General features: G+C 40.3%; 2 protein-coding genes across 4 annotated transcripts in view; one reads left to right on the plus strand and one right to left on the minus strand.

The window, feature by feature from the left end:
* The window catches only part of OSBPL10 (oxysterol binding protein like 10), a 135,291-nt gene extending 122,419 nt beyond the window's left edge, over positions 1–12,872 (plus strand). For all 3 annotated transcript variants that reach the window (XM_061362632.1, XM_061362631.1, XM_061362633.1), the window contains exons 9-12: positions 5,614–5,800; positions 7,216–7,398; positions 8,921–9,074; positions 9,832–12,872. In XM_061362632.1, coding sequence (XP_061218616.1) covers positions 5,614–5,800; positions 7,216–7,398; positions 8,921–9,074; positions 9,832–9,876 — 569 coding nt within the window. In that variant the 3' untranslated portion in view covers positions 9,877–12,872. The remainder of the gene's footprint in view (positions 1–5,613; positions 5,801–7,215; positions 7,399–8,920; positions 9,075–9,831) is intronic.
* Positions 12,873–14,796: 1,924 nt separating this feature from the next.
* STT3B (STT3 oligosaccharyltransferase complex catalytic subunit B) overlaps positions 14,797–20,597 on the minus strand; it is a 53,016-nt gene continuing 47,215 nt past the window's right edge. The window contains exons 14-16 of the mRNA XM_061362629.1: positions 19,687–19,800; positions 18,433–18,645; positions 14,797–16,451 (exon numbers count right to left, since the gene is read on the minus strand). Coding sequence (XP_061218613.1) covers positions 16,371–16,451; positions 18,433–18,645; positions 19,687–19,800 — 408 coding nt within the window. The 3' untranslated portion in view covers positions 14,797–16,370. The remainder of the gene's footprint in view (positions 16,452–18,432; positions 18,646–19,686; positions 19,801–20,597) is intronic.

Below are 20,597 nucleotides of genomic sequence, written 5' to 3' on the forward strand. Positions count from 1 at the left end.
TTTTGGAACCTGTATTGTGTGAGGAACACGCTGGTCATGTCTCTGTGGTGGTTTTTGAAAGGTATTTTTTTTTAACTGGTCACACTGTCCTTAGATGTATACAGCGTGTTGCTTTTTATGCATAAAAACATTGTTAGAATAGCACTGTTGGTAGAGGCAGCAGTGGTTGTACTGAAGTAGGATGTTGTAGAAGTAGAAAGGCTTCTACAAGAATTGAAAGCATATGAAGATATGAGGACAGTGTGGTCCTGTCATACAGATATAGCTCAGTATCTCAATTGTACAATTTTCAGTGTGTTGCACCTCAGAGTGACTAGGGTTTTTTTTCTTTATCTCTGATGTTTGTTTGTTGATTCAAAGTATCAGTTGCAGAGATGCAGAACAAGTAGGAAAGCATGACTGGAAATCCATGTGGGATGCTGTTTGGTATGCTAGCCCTCCATCTGTGGTTATGAGGGGTCTGAATCTGGCTTGCTAATGAAATATCTCAATTTTTTCTTCACTGTATATGAACTTCCCGTTCTTCAGAGTAGTCAGCACTGAGTTTCCTCGTGAGAAAGCTACCCTGAATAGAAGTGAGGGTATTTTGCATAAAAGAATTCATGTTGCATGCACAGTCCCTAATTCTGGTTAATTATGTACTAATGAGAGAGTGAGGGAGAAGACAATGTAATGAATAGGATCTCATTAAGATTTAAAATAGTCAGGGATGAGAAAGTCAGTGTAAATATTTGATGGTTTTTTTTACATGGTCCAAAGAATCTTTAGATACTGGTTGTAGAATAAAACAGACCCTGATTGTAGGATAAGGATGGAAAGTGGGTAAGTGGAAAAGGCTGTGGTGAGCACACCTCAGTGTGGGTGGTGCTTGTTCCTTTTCTGCTCTTGGATTTTGTTCCAAAGCTACAAAATCCAGCAGAAAGTGTCACCTTTGACTCACGGGTTAATTTTGCAGAAAACATCGAGTAGGTTTAGGTGAGTTACTCTGTATTATCAGGTGGCTGGTTATGTCTTGGGTTTTCACTCCTGCTGTCTTAAGTGTTTTAAAAACTAGTGAGGTGTAGGCATCCAGAAATTACCTTTTAAATTGAAATCAACCTTGAAAAGATTTGATAGGATGTTCTTCCCAGGATAGGTCTAAATGAGAGCAATAATGTTGTTTTATTTGGGTTTTTCTGTTCAGGTATCTATATGTGTTTACAGATATACAGGTCTCTAATTTCTATTCCTGAGTCATTAGTGACTTTTCAGTTTACCAGTCCCAAAGATTTACTTCTCTGTGCCACTAGAGCTACCTAAATATTTTCCCAGCACTAATTTTTGTACTGATATTTTTTAGCCCATTGGTTTCAGAACAGTTTCCATATGGCGTGACACTCATTACTTAATTTGGCAAATGGCTCCAGTCTTTGGAAAATGACCAGTGCAGCGCGGCTCACTGGAATATCTGTGAGATGATAAGAGCCTGGTTCTGGCATCTCATGTTTTCTTATTGGAACATGATGCTTTACACCTGTGTGGGGTTCATGCCCTGTGTAACTTACTCCTGTTTGTGCCCTGTTAAGAACAGTGCAGAAGGAGTGGAGAGCCTGTCAAATTAGGGAACTGCCCAAGGCTGTTTGTGTCCCGCATGCCATTTGTTGTTCGGATTGATCTCCATACAGTCAGTGGGAAGCATTAAATTTCACATGCCTCTTCTGCATCTCATTGATCCAGAGCTTCCTCTGGGTATTTTGTCAGTGTGCATTACTGGAAAATAAATGCACAAAACTGCAACATTAGTGAGGGACATGTAAAAATCAAATAGGGGAAAACATATGTCACAAGCATCACTTCTTTTAATGCAGGCTGAGGAGCCACTGGAAGGAGCATGACTGTGAATATGTTGCCTTAGTTAAAAGCAGGAGCAAATGGTGTGGAGGACGTTTCAAGGGGGACTTTCAAAATTCTACACGTTTATAAAATATTCTCCCTTCTATGTGGGATTTTTGTCTCTTAAACTAGATTGCAAAATCCACTGTTCCTCCCTGGGTACTTAATCTGGTGCGTTCTTCCATGCATAATAACTGCCTATAAATACTTCAGATTTTTTTTCTTTAAGGGAATTTGCAGTTTCCAAAATAATTCTTTGATGTGAGAGGGGGAATGTGACTGAAAATGGGAGAGTCTTCTTTTCATGTGTATTTACGTACAGCCACTTTTAAGGTAAAAATCCAGTGGGGAAGCAAGAGAAGAAAAATAGATGGTGTATTTTTAAAGATCAGTCCCAATGTGATGATATGTAAAAGCAGATCTTAAAATGTTAAAAGTAACTGTTAGATTTTACTTGTTCTGCCTTTAATTTCTCCCCTCTTCAGGGTAGGGCTTGAAATTAAATTGTGGTAGCAGTTACAAATGGCTCAGTGTCGTTCTGGCTTCCTCTTCCCTAAGAGAGCATGGGCCTCACAGTTATGGTGCTGCAGCAGCAGTCTTCATGGTGCTTCGGTTAAATGAGGTTTTGCATGTGGACAGTGCAACTGATGGAATGCAAAGCTAACAGTTTGGTTAATACTAAACATAGCATCAATTGTGGATATTTAAAATACTCCCTTTGTTCTTGTTTAGATTGCAATTATTGAGCTGGAATCATGTTTCAAGTGAAATAGCACTTCATTAAAAATGTATTTATTCAGGTATTTAAAGGATTCAAAAAGTATGCTCCCAGGTGCTAAAAATACTGCCAAGAGCTGGGTTCAGTGTTTAATATCTAACCTGCTGTGGTAGTTAAATATTTACATTGAAGGTCACTGCTGTTATTTGCTGCTCACTTTTCCATGTGCTTGGCAGTGTTCATTAGAGCTTGGCGTCCCTCCCACTTGAGCATGGCGGGGAAAAAGCTATTGATCCCATCAGAGACCATCCCATCAGAGAGACAAAAGCAAAGCTACACTAACACAGAGGGAATTATGTTTACTGTGGCAGTTTCCTCTTATGCATTGACACACAGTGATGGTCAGATGGCTGGACCTGGGGAAGTCGGAGGCTCTGGAGAAGCTCATGTGAAGGTGTGGACTGTATTTCAGTCAGGTTCTCCCCCCAGTAGTGAGCACCACCCCTGCCCACCAGGCATGGGTTAGACCTTTTGTCTAACAGAAAAACCTATCACCAGTCATGAAAGCCTCCAAAAACTGCCATGTTGGAAGCTGATGCTTTTTGACTGTGTGAGGGTTGTGTCTGTGCTTAGACCATTAAGACTGGGGAAATGTGACCTTGTGGGTACCATTTCCTACAGCTGGTTGCTACTGCATGTCTGTTGATCATGACAGGCATGAAGAAGGTGGACAATAAATGAGAAGAGGAGGAGAAAAGGAAACTGACAGGATTGAGTCTAAAATTTCTTCACAGAGAGGGTGCTCAGGCATTGGAACAGGCTACCCAGGGCAGTGGTGGAATCACTGTCCCTGGAAGTGTTCAGAAACTGTAGATGTGGCCTGCAGTGACATGGTTTAGTGGTGGACTTGGCAGTCCTGGAGTAATGGTTGGACTTAATGAGCTTAAAGGTCTTTTCCAACCTAGGTGATTCTGTGATTCTGTGTAGGAAACGCCCACCTGCAGATTGCCAGGCTTCCTTTCTGCATTTGATCAGTACCCATGAGCTTTCTTTGATCCTTTTTAAGTATCATCCCCAGGTTAAAAGGCTTCTTGATTGTTGTTTATTAAGTTACTGTTACTGCACTATCCATTTAATGAGTTCACTAAGTGGAGTTGTCTTTCCAAGTAAAAGTTCTTCCTGGCTGCATATCCTGGGTGAGTTGGGTAGTTCAGCCTCCCTGCAGTGTGTTCAGCTTGGTTTTACCTGCAAGTATGGAGCCAAGGAGCCTGGAGGCAAAAGGTGTGTATTCCAGCTGTGTCCTGGATGTTCCTGCTAGTGAGGGGTCAGCACAAGTGACACAACAAACCTGCTGAGGTAGAATGATTGCAGGTCCTTTTAAGACATTGCTCTTCTGTGTCTGTGCTTGTGCAGCCTCTGGCTTGATTGTGCCAAACTTGCTGCTGTAGATTTTCTGGCTGTGTTGTTGCTGGCAGGCTGACGTTGCGGGAGTCCTGAGAATAACTGCATAGAACTGTTCTGGTTTGCAAAAGATGTTTTCCTGTGGCGCAGTTTCAGATGTCAGAAGTTATGAGTTGCAGAGCTTCCTGTGCCTGTGCTGAGTGCTGTTAATTGGAGCCAATATTTAAGATGATGATTCTGCTCAGAGCTCTGTGCTCTAAGATTTTGACTGTTTTCTAGGTTTGTGTTTTCATACAGCATTAAGGGCATATTTTCATGTTGGCAATAGCAGTGCCTTGTTCCTATTTAGTGCTTCTTCATCATTGCATGCTAGATCACTTCGCAAAAGTAGTGTTGTCATTCCCTTGAACACATAGAAAAACTAGTCGATACTGCTACTAACGTGTTCTTCCCCTGCCTGCCCCAGGGTGAAGGCAAATTGGCTCAAGCTCATCTTGTTTCTAAACAGATACTATTACTTGCCAAGGTCTGGGTGTTTTCCAAATAGTTCTGGGTTCTGAGTGCTTCCTGTGATGGGTTATTTTAAATCCCTGTTATGAAAAATTCAAAGCTGTAATTTTTGCCTTTAGGCAGTTATTAAATGGGGCACAAAAGAATGTAAATCTCTAATCAAAAATATACTATAGATACTTGGCATTATTTAATTCTGTGTGTAAGGTTTAAGGTGCTCTTTACCTGGTATTATGTCCTGCTCTTTGTTATCCTGAAGCCCAAACTACAGCTGTGGTGGGGATGGAGCTGAATCCTTAACCCCAGGAGACACTAAGATCTGATCAGATGCGCAATCTTGACAAATTGCTATTGCTGCTGCATGTTGTTGTTTTTAGTTACGACCCCATAATGTTGAGGGTGGAGGAACCTTTGCAGAATGAAATGGAAATACCAGTCATTTTCTCTGCCTGGATGAGACAGTAGTGGTGGTGGTAACAGAGCAGTGGCCGTGGTGGTAACAGAGCAGGGGCCCTGGTGGCCCTTACTTTGATGATGCTAGACTTTTGCGAAGGTCGTGTGGGAAACCAGGCATTTGGGAATGAAGGGGCAAACTTAGAAGCAATTTCTAGGTGGCTTCCTAAAGCTTGTTTCCTAGTTTTATGTGGGCTAGGCCTTGGGAGAGCCTCTTACACCCCCCCAGTAAGAAGTGAACCTGGTCATGTCTGATTGAATGGAGAACTGAAGAGTCCTTCAGCTGTGCTCATATTTTTTCTGGAGAGAGATTATGAGATGATGCTGAGTGGGCATCTGAGTATTCACTGTGGTGGTTTGTAAGCAAGTGTTACTTTTTCCCAGCCTTAACGGTTGTCAGTAACACAAAATAACTAACACAGATTTTCTGCTAAGCCCTTTGGTACCACAAAAGTTGGCAGGGTTCACATTCAGACCGTGTGCTGCTGAAAATGTTTGAAGAAGTTTGTTCCAGAGGACAGACTTTCCCTCAGCAGCAAAGGGGATTTGCATGTTGTGCGCTTTATGGAAGTACATTTTGATGGCATTGTTTGGTCAGTGACTATCAGGTCTTACCAGTGAACTCTCATAATTTCAGTTTCAACCTTCTTCCTAAATAGGTGTTCTTCACTTAATGGAACATGAAGAAGAGTATGTTTTCACCCTACCTAGTGCCTATGCTCGCTCGATACTTACGATCCCCTGGGTGGAGCTTGGAGGGAAAGTCAACATTACTTGTGCCAGAACAGGCTATTCTGCTACTGTCACATTCCACACCAAGCCGTTCTATGGAGGGAAGGTCCACAGGTACTGGAATTACTGTCTTATTCATGTTTACCTGCTACTGGATTTTAATGCCAAGAGGCTTGGGCATCTGTTCAGTTCTTCTCTTGGGGTATTTTATAGACAGATATCTGAATTTCTTTTCATATTAGTGTTTGGGATGACTTACAGATTTGGAGCACAGGTTATGGTAGTTATGTTTTATATCATTTCGCTGAATTACCTGTATTTCTCTCATTAAACCAAGGTGAATGTATTCTTCCAGACTTTGTTGCTTGTAAAAATCGCTGTAAGTGCAGGACCAGAACAGGCAGTGTTTCTGCTGCACCAGCTGCTGCTTCTGTGTGGTTCTTGCAGATGAACTGGTGTTCCATGTGGAGGGAGCTCCTCTAAGGAGGAGAGAAGCAAAAGTGGCGCTGCCCATAACGGTAGCTCCCTGCTGGAGATTCCTAGTTCTGCACCAAAACTCCAGATGATGAAAATATTATTTACATGTCTTTGGTTCCCCTTTATTAAGGGTGCAGAGAGGCACTGTGCAAGACAGTTCCTGTCTTAATTCCATGCTCAACTTGATGGTACAGTCATTAAAGGACCTTGCTGTCTTGTAGGCTGTAGCAGTATCCATGAGAACCTGCACTTCTGCATGGGTACCTCTGCTTTTCTTCAGTTGATCTAATTATTCCCCCATATGTATATATATTAATTTTAGTACTCTGCTCAGGCAAGTACCACATGGGCTGTTTTGGCAGGGGCTTTTCTGAAAGTTGTATATTACTAATTGGTGCCATCAGGGTGAGGGAAAACTGGGGAATGTTGTGCTGTATTAATGTGATAATTTAACAACTTAACTGAGTTTACAGATTGCTTGACATGGCTTGCTGAAGCATATATGCATGTTCATAAGATACACGCATGAAGCTTCTCCCTGCATTTTGGGTTTCCAGTCCTGCCTGTCTACTTTGCTCACTCTCAGACCAGTTCTTGAACCACTGAAGTGGCTTTAATCATTGCCTCTCAGCAGCTAAAAAGTAAATTTGCACAGCTAAAAAAGAAAGCAGAAGTATCTGAAGTCTTTGACATTGGTATCTGACATCATTACACTCAGGTGCTAAAACACCATGTGGACTGGGAAAGTCACATGAATGTCAGGAGTTGTTTATCAGGCTGATGAGGTGAACAGCTCTGGGTTAGAGCTGTGTCAGAGTTTGAAGCTGCATTATGGCTGTGTTTTGGGGGAATGTTGTCTAGCGCTGTGTTAGCAAAGCTTCCTTGGGTTGAGTCTTTCCTTTTGGAGACAGTGTCACTACTGTGCTTGAAAAATTGCTGTGTAGATGTAGAAAGCTGCCTGTAGCCTTAGCTGTGGTAGTGCTTTTGTATGCTAATAATAAGTGGTACCAGTTATTTCTGTGGTTTTTTTTTCTTCTTCCCTCTTGAATTAGGGTAACAGCTGAAGTGAAACACAGTCCCACTAACACCATTGTATGCAAGGCACAGGGAGAATGGAATGGGATGCTGGAATTTACTTACAGCAACGGAGAAACCAAAGTGATCGACACCAACAAACTGCCCATTATCAGGAAAAAGATTAGGCCGATAGCAAAGCAAGGCCCACTGGAATCCAGGTAAGGCCAGAGGTGTTAGTGTTCTGCTTCTGGACTTCCAATGGGAGGCGAACAGGGAGGCAAAGTGCAGTTGTAAATGGTGTGGTTCAAAAACACCTCACTTGCTGCAGCACGTTAGTCTAGGCACAAACAGCTGAAGCTGTGTACTGGTTCTGTGGAACGTAAGTTACATTATAGTGACATGTACATCAGTTCTGTGGAGGGGAAAAATGCTTGTATGTGTTTTAATGAGCGCTTGGAAAATGGCAATGCAGTGTTTTCAGCTGCTGCTTTGAGTGATGGCAACATGGTAGCCAAGTTAGTCTGATGCAAGTAATGTTACATCTTATAATCTACACTGGAAATACATGGTTTATATCTTTTAAATTATATATATGTATAAAAATATGCAAAGTGTGATGCAGTATGAGATACACACACGTGTGTATTAAGGCTCTCAGCACCCACATCATGTGCCTAACTCTGATTAGGTACATTAGAACAAAACTTGCACTGTTACTATCACTGTCAGTAACTGTTGATGCCTATCTTTAGAAAAATCAGTATTTTTATTGCATTTCAGAATATTTTTTTGAGAATTTAAAAACATGAGTTAAGCTTCATTTTGTTACCTGTAGATATATTCTCTTTATTGTACAAAGGTGTGTCTCAAATCGGTGTGCAGGGTCAAATAAAATTTTGCTACTTTCTAGACATGCTTCCTATCACAAACTCATCTTTCCCTGTAGCTTTGGAACAGAAAGGTTGGAGTAAATAAGGAAGACAGTAGTTCCACAGTGTATTTATTGGGGTTTTTTTTGGATACTAGTAAGCAAATTACAACTTACCTGGTGTTTCTGCAGGTTATACAGTTTATCAGATTGTAAATAGAAACTCATTTATTTAAACATCCCTGGAAGCATGTGAAAGCTGCAGTTGGTTTCTTCTCAGTATTTTTCTGGGCTGATGTAGTGTGAGAAGGCTTTGAACCTGAATGCTGTGAGTTGTGTGAAAAACAAGTTTGGTTGTGTACTGGGAATTATTATTAACTGGGATTTGAGAGCACAGACCTATAAGGCTCCCTAGAATCAGTGCACCAACTCCTCTGTTAGTAACCTGGTGGGAGCAGTCAGTGTCCCAGTTTAATGTACTCTTGGCTTTTGGCTGACATTCTCTTACAATTCACAAATATCACTGCAAATAAATGGAGAATAAAGACATGTCATTTGGGGGTGGATCGTCAGTAAGGAATGTAAACAGGAAATGGTAAACATGAATCCCTCTGCTGTGAGAAGAAAGCTTAGGTTGTGAAGAGTCAGGAACATGAACAAAAGTGATTAGAAGATTAACTTGCAAAACACTGGGAGTTGAGGAAATTAGAGAATCTGCTCCACAAATGCAGCGACCATCCCAGGAGTGTGATGGTTCACAAGCTATATGATTGCAGAAGCAGCATGGAGAACTGTGTCAGGCCACCTTTCACCATACTGTGGCCACTGAGAAGTGCTCTCACACTGTCACTTGCTCCTTCTCCACCACACAGGCACCTCTGGCAGCACGTCACCAACTCTCTGAAAGAAGGCAATATTGATGCAGCCACAGAGCACAAGCACCACCTTGAAGAGAGACAGCGAGCAGAGGAGAGGCAACGTGTGGCTCTTGCAGCACAGTGGAAACCAAAATACTTTGCCAAAGAGGTATTTCTATTACCTTATTTCAAAGACCCTGGAGCATGTTTCTGTGTGTACAGGAGGATGTTAGGGACAGGCGAATTCGCCTGTGGTTTTTACCACTGAGTGTTGTAAATTCTATTTTCACCAGAGTCTGGCCCTTAAAGAAGAGCAATGGGTTTTTCCATGTCCATATTGTAAACTAGTTTACTTTCATTCGGTTAGATTTGAACCTGAATTTTTGGTACCTAATGTTAGGCACTTAAAGCTGTTTTTTACCTTAAAATCCACATCCTAATTTGCAAGTGCTGTGTACTCATAACCCCTGCTAATCTTGATCTCAGCATAGTAAAGTGAATATGGTCTAGATATTTGTCCAGTGCAATTAAGCATGGACATCTGAAAGTCTTGGGTTTAATCTGCTTGTAATGAAACAGATTTTAAAGTTTGTCTTTGCCCTTTCCTAGAGGAAAGGGGACCAGAACTAAGACTGACTGAGAGAATTACTATGTGACTCTGTTGTCACATTAGCCACTATGACCAGAAGTTTAAACCAGCAGTTCATCTGTTGCCATCTTCTCATTGCTTCTCTTCCCCCTTGTAATTTTTTTCCTCCTGCCCAAATTATCTGTAAATTGATTAACCACAGAATTTTCAGATGACAGGGGCTGGTTTCTTGTGTTGATGAGTGTTGTGTTGATGAGAATTATTTTAGCTTTATGTGAACTTACACAATCCTGTATGTATAAATCTCGTTAGCAAACTCTCCCTAATTTTCTTGCAGGGCGATGGTTGGCTATACTTGAATCCTCTCTGGAAGACCCAATGATGCGGTAGAGCAGTTGCCTCGTAATTTTACCTTTAAGGCATTAAAATGATACAGTGTATAACCTGAAGATATCATTGAGTAGGTCCTGTTATTGGAAGATACCAACAAGAAACTGTATTGTGAATGGTGCATCTCAAAATAACGACATTCGCAATTTATTCAGGAGCCATGTTGTGTGTATGGGTACACGAACACATGCACACACGTCCGTATGTACACATTATACACACAGTGTGTATGTGCTTGCATGTGTATTATTTACACTACATGTAAACAAGTTTAAACACTAACAGTGAATTGAAGACCTTTTCCTGTGTTAGGGCACAAGCCTCCAGCTGGACCTAGCTGGGGCTCCCTGAGTTTTGTGCTTGCAGGATCAGGCCTATCCTAGTATATAAGAAAATACTTTTTTATTAGTTAAGGTTTTTCTATTTTTCACTTATGCCAAAAATGTTTTGCACTTAAAATGTGATGTGTCACTTAATGGCCGTCATTCTGTCTGAACAGGCATTGAGTGACTCACTTTGACATTAAGAATGATACACTGATGGCATCCTTCCTATTTGGGATGCTGATTCAAGAGCACGTTTCTGGTCACTTAGGAGTGTAAATTTTCAGCCATCGTGTAAGAAGTAGCAATACCTTCTCAAGAGCATTGTTCACACTAACCCACTGAGCCCCCTCTTTTTCCTTTGTTCATACTTCCAGCTGTTGAACAGATATGGTCACCAGTGAGCCAGCTGCTTGGGTGATTCTCATCTTGTTGTGCAGTGTTCTGGGTACTGTTGCACCAATGCTTGGGGTTACACGTTCCACTAAATCCCTTCTGGCAGCTGTAGCTGTGGTGTCCAGCTCAGCCTTACTGCAGCTTTTTGCCCCCATGTAAGAGGCGCTGCACCTGAGCATTCCCTGCCTTGCCTTTGAAGTTAAACCACTGCTCAAAGGTGCGGCTGTGTGCTGAGGTGGATGATGCTGGGCTGGAGTCCTGTCCTGCTGGGCTGCTGGGATCAGTGAGGGCCTTCCCCACCAGCTGAGCAGTGCATTGCTCGGGGCAGTCAGACCGGAGATGGTGGGCTCAGAGCCCCTCATTTCATGCGAAGGCTCCGGGCAGACCACGTGCGGATTGCTTCTGCTTTTGACCTGGTTGATTCTGAATGACGTACTTGGGTGAATGGTAGAACTAGCCTTCTTAGATGAATGATTTTTCTGATGCGAAAGTAACAGGCTAGTTAATTGTTACAGCAACAAAAGCTTTATTAATGAAGCAAACAAAATGGGATATAGTTTTGTAAAGTAAAAAAGTAAACAGTCCTGTAGCTTGATCTGGTTTTGTAAGGTGACCACTGTGACACTGAGGAAGTGGATTCTGAAAGTGTGTTAAGGCTTCATTGCTTTTTAGTTGGTGTTTGTTGACAGTGAAGATGTTTTTGAGAGGAGCAGCAACAAAAGGCAAATGTAAATGTGCTAACTTCTGCTGTGCCCTGTCAAGAAACCACTCTGTTTTCTAATGCAAAGTAATGTGGTGGGCCTTTCCGTAGTACTGATTAATTTTGTGCCTTTTGTCTTAACACAGTAACTTATGCTTTATATATGTGACACAAATATCTTTTAAGTCAAAGCACTGCTTAGATCTGTTCTTGTGTGTCCTGCATTTCCTCATTATCTGCCTGGTAGATGTGACAATCCCTTCAGCAACTCAAGAGGCTGCTCAGAGGTGTATACACAAGGAAACACACCAGTAGTTGTTCATTTGGACGTAACAGTTGTTAATAGATCTTTATGTTCAAACTTCAGATCCCCTTTTAATGCAGCTGTGGCTGCTTTTTCCTCCTAAATGCTATTTTGTCTGCTTGTATGTCCTTGTTTTTGCACATTAAGAAAATCCATGTTATGAATGATGTAAATCCTATTTTTAAAAGAAATGTGGACAGTATGAGCTTCGTTTTGTAACCAACATTTTTAAGGGGAAAAAAATATTTTTAGGAATAGTTGATTTTTTTTGTAACAAAGCAAAATGATGCCATCATAGTAATCACTGAACTGCCACAAGTATTGTCAGGAAAACATGTACTTCATCACCTGCAAGAATTAGCTTTCTAATGGATCCTCTCCTGCTCTAGAGGTCAGTCTGATAAGTAACCAGAAGTATTCATATGGTTTGTAATATCACAAAGAACAATCGAAAATGCAGAACTGAATATGTGGAACATCCTCCCAGAACTTTTGGCTTTCGCACACCAAACAAGCCACAGACTCACTATAAAGAGCCATGGAAAACCTCTCTCCACCAGGCATGCAGGCCTGCTCTCCTGAAAGAGTAAACCTCTTTCAGATTTGGTGGTAGGACTGTCGAGGCTACAAGGGTACTGTAGCCGTTCTTTTAAAAGGAGAAATTGGAGTAATTTTATGCTTGTAATCTATTGAAGAGTTTTTCTGTCTGCATGGTTGGCTCTTTCTGCATGCTCAGAACATTCCACTTGCATTCTGATAAATGTTTTGTTTGGTTCCGATGCTCTGAAGAACCTGCTGGGGTTTCTGCTGTTCCTTTTCCAAAGTAACTTGGGAGAGGCAGACACGAAAATAGCCCTTTTCTCTGAAAAGATCCCATCAGCGAGAGATTCCAGAACAAGGTTCACAAGTGTCATTTTTTGGTAGTTCTGTGTTCAGTATATTTTTATGAGATTGAAATTAAATATTCATAAGCCTTACTCCGTAGGTTGTTCCAGTAGCTGTCTTGGACTTGCAAGTGAACGTTTTCCAAGTAGCCAGCGTACACTCTAAATTGTAATGAAACCTCCATGTACTTTCAGTTTTGTGTGTGCACGCTGTGGAAAGCCTATGCAACCTTTTTCTTTCTCAAGTAAGAATGTTCAAAAAGAAAATTTTTAACTTTATGATTTCCAAGATGCTCCGGAAGTCTCTTCTGATTTGCCTTCCTTTCATAATTTGTGACTTTAAGGTGACAATGCTCATGAATAAAAGATTTGTTTCATTTAGTAGTGGGATGCCCTTTCTCTTTCCACTGAAGCCTTAGTGAGGTGGTACAGGTGCCTCAGGAGCAGTTCATGTGGCTCTGGTGGAAGTGATGTTTCAGCTGAATCTGGGTTTGTTGTTGGGGTTTTCTGCCCTGCTCATACTACCTGACACCACAGAGGTAAGTTCCTGTTTATATTGGACAGCACTGCTCAGGGAGAACAGGGCTGGGTACCATCACAGCTCTAGGAGAGGCTAGGCAACATATGCTTTGTTTGACAAATAAAAAAGAAGTAAATGAAGGTATTCCCTTGTTTCTGAAAACTGTATTTAATTTAATCTTTGTCCTGAAGAGTCTTGATGAGATACTACTTAAAATGCAACTCTAAATAATTGCAGCATTGTACACTTGCACAGGGAGGAAGAATGTGCTTAGAGGCTTCATGGATCCTGGTCACCATTTTTCAAGTGCTAACTAATGCAGTTCTGGTTTAAACATTCATCCACAGTGTTGGAAACAACTGTGCCGGGACACTTTGTTTTAATGCAAACCACTGGCTGAAAAATAGGACAGGAAACACAACCCAGTCATGTTCCTTGTTTTTTGCTGCATTTGCTGCAAGGCCATGTCTTGGAACAGGTTGTATGTTTTGGGTTAAATTAAGTTTTAGTCATGGCCAAATACAACTTATTTTCAGTTTTTACTCACAGTAGGATTGATGTGTGTAGAAGGCTGAGTCAAGCATTCAGCTGTTTTTCCAAGAGTATCTGTCATGATAATTAATGACTTTTCTCCCCCTCCATTATGCAATTACTTCCACAATTCAGTTTCCCCTGGGATTATCAATAGTGCTTTCTACCCTCATGGCTTTCAACAGTAATGATTAATTGATACAGACTTTATGCAATCCTGGCTTCTGGACACTTGCAGTTTTTAGTCCCTTAGCAACTGGAGACCAGAGCCTTGCTTAAGCATTTTTTTTTTGTTTGTTTTTTTTTACTTTGAATTTTACTGTTTTGTGGCAGTTATGCCTCAAGATCTTCAGAATTCAACCTAGCAAAACAAAGAAAGGATGGCTGTACTTAAAAGAAACGAACTGGTACAGACCGTATGTTTGCCAATAATGCAAGATGCTAGATTTCTTGGCTGGAAAAATAAGTGTGGTCCAGTTCTTGGAGAGAAGAGGTAGAAGTCAGCTAAGTCCTGAAGTTAAGTAAGCTCAGGTAAGTGGTAGGCAACTTTAGGCCCAGGCTGGCTCAGATTCCTCTAGTTTAAGTTAAGCTTATTTTTCTTTCATATAGTTTTAAAACACTATAAAAGTTGACAGGATTCACTTAATTCTGCTCTGTTAAAGAGAACTGTCAGCTAAGATGGAAACCAATGTGACACAACTGTAAAGATACCTTTACATCTTTGTAACTGGAGAGAGAGCAACCTCATTTTTAAACCTTTTTTAAACCAAGGCTGAGTTACTGCCAAACCAGAGACTGACCAGCAGCATCTGTTCTGTTGCCTTTCAGCTGTTCTTCCAAATGTTAGATCACTTAATTTTTTACCAGTGGTGAGAGGGCAGGATGCAGATCTGTGTGGAAGAGGCAAGATATGACAAATAGTGCACCCCATCATCACCTCTCCCTTCTTCATGTGGGTAAGCAACTGAGACAGCTTGAGCTGCTCCAGGTGGCTGGAAGGAGTCACTGCAGCACTGTGTTTTTGGGAGAGATGGTTGCTGCTCTTCACAGGAGTACAGCCACTGTACAGCAGAGGCCGTATATATGTGGCTTAATAGATTTAAGCTGGAAGGATGTTAAGTAGCTGCTGTGGCTGCATTACAGCACCTTCATGAGGTCAGCAGATTTGCATTCTGGAGTTTGCACAACTGAATTCAAAACTAGGACTATAAGCAACATGTTACCAAGTTAATCAACAAAACTGACACAACACCCTTAACACAAAACTTGAATTAACTTTATTTTCCCCTATAGTCAACAACTGGTCTGCACTGAGCTTTAAAGCAACAAAATAAAATGAAATCTCCAAACGCCAGGGGGCCAGAAATCCAGATTTAATTACCTTTGTGAAAATGTTCCAGCTGTAGAATTGGTCTGTATAAACCACTGGAGTAAAAAATGAGTTCATAAATCAAAAAAATATTCTACACCTTGGTAAAGAAGTCAGCAGTAACATTCTCACAGAACACTGTAAATTTATATTTTCTTCATGAAAGGTACATACTATTCTGCATTTTACATCAAGTGACTGATGCAAGTTTTGTTTCTATAAAAAGTTACAATCTGTGGCAGGAAAACAAACAGCAAAACCCTTTCATTTTAATTAAAGAAAAATTTCAAGTCTCTATAAAGTTTTCCTGTAGCTGGAAAGTGAACACGTTCAGTCTCCATTTATATTTAGTGCATTTCATCTGACAGTTTTCACCAATTAAAAAAAACAAACAAAAACAAAACCCCAACCAAAAAAATACAGTATAAAAGACAGACAAAGCAAATAGCACTATAGCAGGAATTTCTTCAATTGATTTAAGCACTCTAAATAAAAATTCAAACAGATCTCCAGAAAAACTTGAGGCAATGAAGGGGGAAGAGGTCTGCAGATCCTCATATGCCACAGAAAAGGGGTTGTATACCTGTCAACCTTTCTTTTCCCTTCCCCATTACACAGACTATGCTTGTTTTACCAATGTAAACATTTTCCTAGACCAGGTTTAATTTCTGTTGTGAAGCACCAGCCATGACATGGTGCTCAGTGAGCTGCGTGTCACTATCGCATTCATTACTGTCGTTTCAGATTTTTCGGAAGGATACAAATTTAGCCCTTGTAGCTACAGTGTGTGAGATTTGCCTTGTCTACCTTAAGAAGTGATGGTGTAAGGCAGTGATACTGCAATCCCACGTTAAACAAAAGCAGCCTGGCCAATTGAAACTAGCATCCAACTGTCAGCTCTGGTGAAAACTGCAGCTTTGCTGCTCACGCTCCAGCTCAAACCCAGCCTGCAGTAACAGTAAAAGGATATTGAAAGAAACCAGTGAAAAGTAATCATCGGAGCAACTAGTTTTGAAAGTCTGATTTTGGAGAGCTCTGCTTCCTCTTAATTGTTGAAAAGTTTTAGATTTCACCATTCCGGTTCACGTACTGCTGCTACTCAGCTGAACAGTGTTTTCCAAAAAAGATTGACAAGTATGCATGTGCCAAGGACCAAATTACAGGGTTCTTTGGTAAAGTCAGTCCAAATTCTCAATAGATCTGAAGGGTAATATGTACCAATAAAGAAACTGCTGCTAGCCTTGGATAGCAGCTCTGTCTGCTTCACATTACAAATCTAAAACAGCTGTTCTCAATAAGCCAATATTTTTAATCAGACATTGCCTGAAAATTTTGTACAATAATCTGGACCAATGATGGTTCTGTACCCTCATGTTGCTGTGAAACATGACTTGAGCTAAAGGCAAAGACTGGTTATCTCAAGGACAACTGCTTCGTATTAGCAATCAGAACAGTGTATTTAAACTGTCTTCCTGTTGGGTCTCTTGCCTTTCTTTAAAATTAGTTTATTCTTAATGTAGCCACGCTTCCTTTTGGAGGTCTAAAAAGAAAACAGAATAAAATGTATTAGTTAATGATTTAGTTTTGACCACGGTTTAATGCTGTGCATTTCAGTGCCTGATCTTTAGACTGATTTTAAAGAGCTTGGATGGTAAACCCTCAATTAGGTATATTATCCTGTTGTTATTTTTAAAATGGGGATTGTTAATTCATGCCCGGCCTTAGCTTTTTGCAAGCCCTGTGTACCAGATCTATAGAAGTGTTTTCAAAGCTTGTGCTGAGACAGAAATTAATAATTAGCCAACACGATAAAGCTCTAATACACCCAAAAAGCAGAGTGTTAGTTGTGTTTGGAAAAACCTTCTTGCATCTTTTGTAGTATTTGATTCTCTTAGAACTTAACACGATTACAGGCAGAAATACTTACGCAAAGCAGCATTTTTCAAAAGTAAGAGAAAACTGAATAATGACATTTTAGTTTCTAATCCTCTGCCACTGGTCTGTAGGCTACTTAGTGCTTTCATGTGTCTTTATCAGCATATTTTAGATATTTTATTAAGGTAGTAATGGGGGGAAGCATTAATGTCAGTGTTAGGTAACACTTCTAAGTTCTATAAATAGAGTTAGTTTGTGGCAGGTGGAATTGTACATTCAACATGCCTTGTGCACATTAGACAGGTAGGCAGCTCCCACACTTGCTGCACTTGGCTGTGCTTACCAGTAGGCTCTATTATGTCAATTCATTAAAACTTTTATTTTTAATAACAACAGCAGCACTATTACTATAAAGTGAGACAGATACAACATGTCTGATATTGCATGAGAGTTATCTCTGAGCTTGAACACTGTTATTCCTAACATGGAAGAGAGGAGATTCCCAGTACTGAATTTCCAGTAAAGAAGCAATTGCTGAAAACCTGTGGCTACTACAGAGTCCTCAACGCATGTAAGTCGCAGTTTAAACATTCGCCCCCCGTTCTTTGGTGGTTCTCAGTTTTCTTAGTGGGAAGTAGAGCCAGTTTGTACTGCAAGACTTGGTGACAGATCAGAATTTGCACCATCTTGTATCCTGGCTTTAGACAGAGAACCAACATGTACATAAGTGGGGTCAATGTGTCTGTCATGAGTAAATATAGCCTTGCTTGTCACTTAAGATCAAAATTTACATGGTAAGTGTATGACAGGCACAGTAAAGCTTGTAATTCCCTTTCACGGCAAGCCTAGCTTCAGAGGCAACTCCCAAACACCTTATTGTATGACCTTCCACTAAAAATTACAGAACCACACACCTTTACCCTCTAACATTCTTTACCTGTATTTCCAAGACAGTGTAAGTTTACAGCCTGCACTAACTTAGTTTGTTACACATTTGGTTCTGACAAGATTCTGGAATTCCTTTTGCAACATGTATTTGAGTATATAAAGATGTTGTGGAGGAGAGGGCTGGCCTCCTAGGAGTCTTCCCAGCTCCACTGGTAACACATCTTAATAGGCTAAGGTAGCAGACCACAGCTAGCACCGTTTTAAAACACCATGAAGATGATTTCAAAGAGTAAGCAGCCAGACACTAAAATTCCATCAACAAAAGTTTCATATTTAATTTATTTCATACAAAATTGCCATTTTTAAACTTCTAGGCATCACTACTTTCAAACAAAGTCAGAAAGCAACTTCCACATTATTTACTTAGTGAGCCATAGTTACTGAAACATGAACTGATGTACTTCAGAGATTATACTTCCGGTTACATGAAGACTTAAGAGTTGTAACAGCCAGTGACACACTCTACTTCCAGTTAGCATTCTGCCTAAAAAAAATCTAGCCTTGTGTCTTCACATGCTTTCAAGTTAAGCAGACAGTAAATTAACAACTGTTACCAGCAGGCAGGTCTGATATTGGACACTAACATGAACAGTATCTGTAACATTCTGGCTAGTGGAAATATATAATTCACCAGCTATGTGATTCACTGTTAAACTGCTGCCTCCTGACCCCTTTCAGTTACTTCACTAGGAACCCACCTTCTTTGACAAATACTTCTGTTTCGGTACAATGCTGGTTACCCTAGGTTTATGATCCAATGTCTCTCTGTTGTCTAGTTGTTTCACCTTGTATATTCGAACAAGCCAGTGCTCTGAGGTAAAGGCTTCCTCCAGATGTTTAAATTTAATGTCTTTGTTGCCTATCTCGGCATTGCGTGTACGATCAAATCCTGGGGGTGTCCGAAAATCCAGCTATAAAAATGAAAGTTGCATATTAGTTCAAATGAGACAAAACCTAAACCACCCATCCCTGCAAACCATATGTCATACCACAAGGGAGTGCTTTCAGCTGGTCTAGTCAAAGAACACCTTCTCTTGCATTGATTATTACTACACAGAATAAAACCTGTCAGTTCCTTTTCACAGCTGAGAAAGAGACCAATTCTTTTTCACTCCTACACACGTCCTTAATGTGTCAAAAGAAATATCATGTTTGCGTTCAGAGATGGAACTACTCGGTGGAAGTCTGAGATGCAGCAGCCTGTAGTGCCTTTTTTAGCATACCTGCTCCTTTTTGCTCTTTCTTTGACAGTGCAATAATTTGTACTTTAATGGTTTTCCATACAAGGTAGAAATAGCTCGTATTTATGAGTTAGATCTGACACACACCCCAACTCTCTACCCCACGTTACAAATCAGATCCACTGGCCTCAGTTTTAGCTGAATAAAGGATTCTTGTGCTCATCAGAATGAAGGGCACTTGGGGAAAAAAGCAAACATGGTGGACTTAGCTATACATGGGCTTGATGATCCTAAAGGGGAATGAAAACTCTGAGAATTATGCCCTTAAGTAAGTAAGCGTAGTGTTGTTTAATACACTGATATGACTTGTACAGAAATACATGTAGAGAAACTGCTTGTCAGTAGTTTCTGACAGGTATTAAATAGTCAATTAGCAGTTCTGTGCTACTATTACAAAACCCCAAATCTAAAGCTCTCTAAAACATAACAGTTAGTTGATGCTTTAGGAAACACACTGCATGGCAGAATTAAGATGCTCATCTGGGGCAGTGTCAATGACAGCAAAAAATCAAGTACGAGTAGGTTAAGAGCAGAAATGCGTTTTTAACATTATACACAGTAGACCATGCCTAGATGTGTTTTAATTTGATGAGCTGACTCTTGCCTCTGATTCTGATACTACAAGCAACACTCAATCTAGAAAACTGAAAATATATCAAAGTAACATTTCTCACATTTCAATTAAGAGCCAATAGAAGTTGTAGCACTGACCTGCATCTCTCCAAATCTGTAATAAGACATTTTATACATGAGGCAGTTCAGCAAGGTTGGAGAACCTGCCTTGTCTACCCGGAATTCTCCCTGAGGGGTAAAGTAATCGCTTTCCTTTAAAAAGAAAATACAAAGAGTCAATATAAACTGAACTATTAAAGTCATTCTTCATTCTCTTCTCTGAAAAAAACCCAACCATACCAACAAAAAACCAAAACTTCATAAAGAATCTAAACTGACTTTTACAGTTTTAAAGCTGATTTAAGCTAGGTCTTAAAACAGAAAATGATGGTGGTCATTAAAAGTAAAACAGTTACAAACTACCTGCTTGTAAACCCAGACCCCAATGGACCATTCTTCCTAAATCCATGACAAAATGGGTACCAGCACAATAATACTACACAGTAAGAAGTTACTGGAAAACTGATCAATCACAATTATTTTTCAGAAAGGTGAAAACCACTGTATTGTTAATATAGGAGGCCTGCAATGTATGTGCACTGTGTTTAAATACAAAAATTCTGCCATTTTTATCCTCAGTACAAGATGAAACTGTGCACACAGGCTACTCCCTTAAGCCTGTGCTCAATATCTAGGCGTTTTTGTTAGGCTTAAGAAAATATTACCACAGACTTCTGCAATCTCCCAGATGTCTGAATAACTTAAACTCTACCTAAGTCAGTATTAATACTTCGTCAACTATTACAGAGTTTGAAGACATTTGTAATGCCAACTATGTAAACAGTGAACACTCCTGCTTTTTTAAGGTATAATGGTGCAGTGAGGCACACACATGCAAGAATTACAAGATACCCTGTGCTTTTTAGTAACATGAAAAAAAAAACCAAAACAACAAAAACAACCAAGTGAAATGCTTTTGAAGTTACCGACCTTTCAAAAGCATAAATATT

Source organism: Neopsephotus bourkii, unplaced genomic scaffold, assembly GCF_033783945.1.
Source record: "Neopsephotus bourkii isolate Nb327-2 ecotype Australia unplaced genomic scaffold, CSIRO-AGI_Nbou_v1 NB_1132, whole genome shotgun sequence".
NCBI lineage: Eukaryota > Metazoa > Chordata > Aves > Psittaciformes > Psittacidae > Neopsephotus > Neopsephotus bourkii.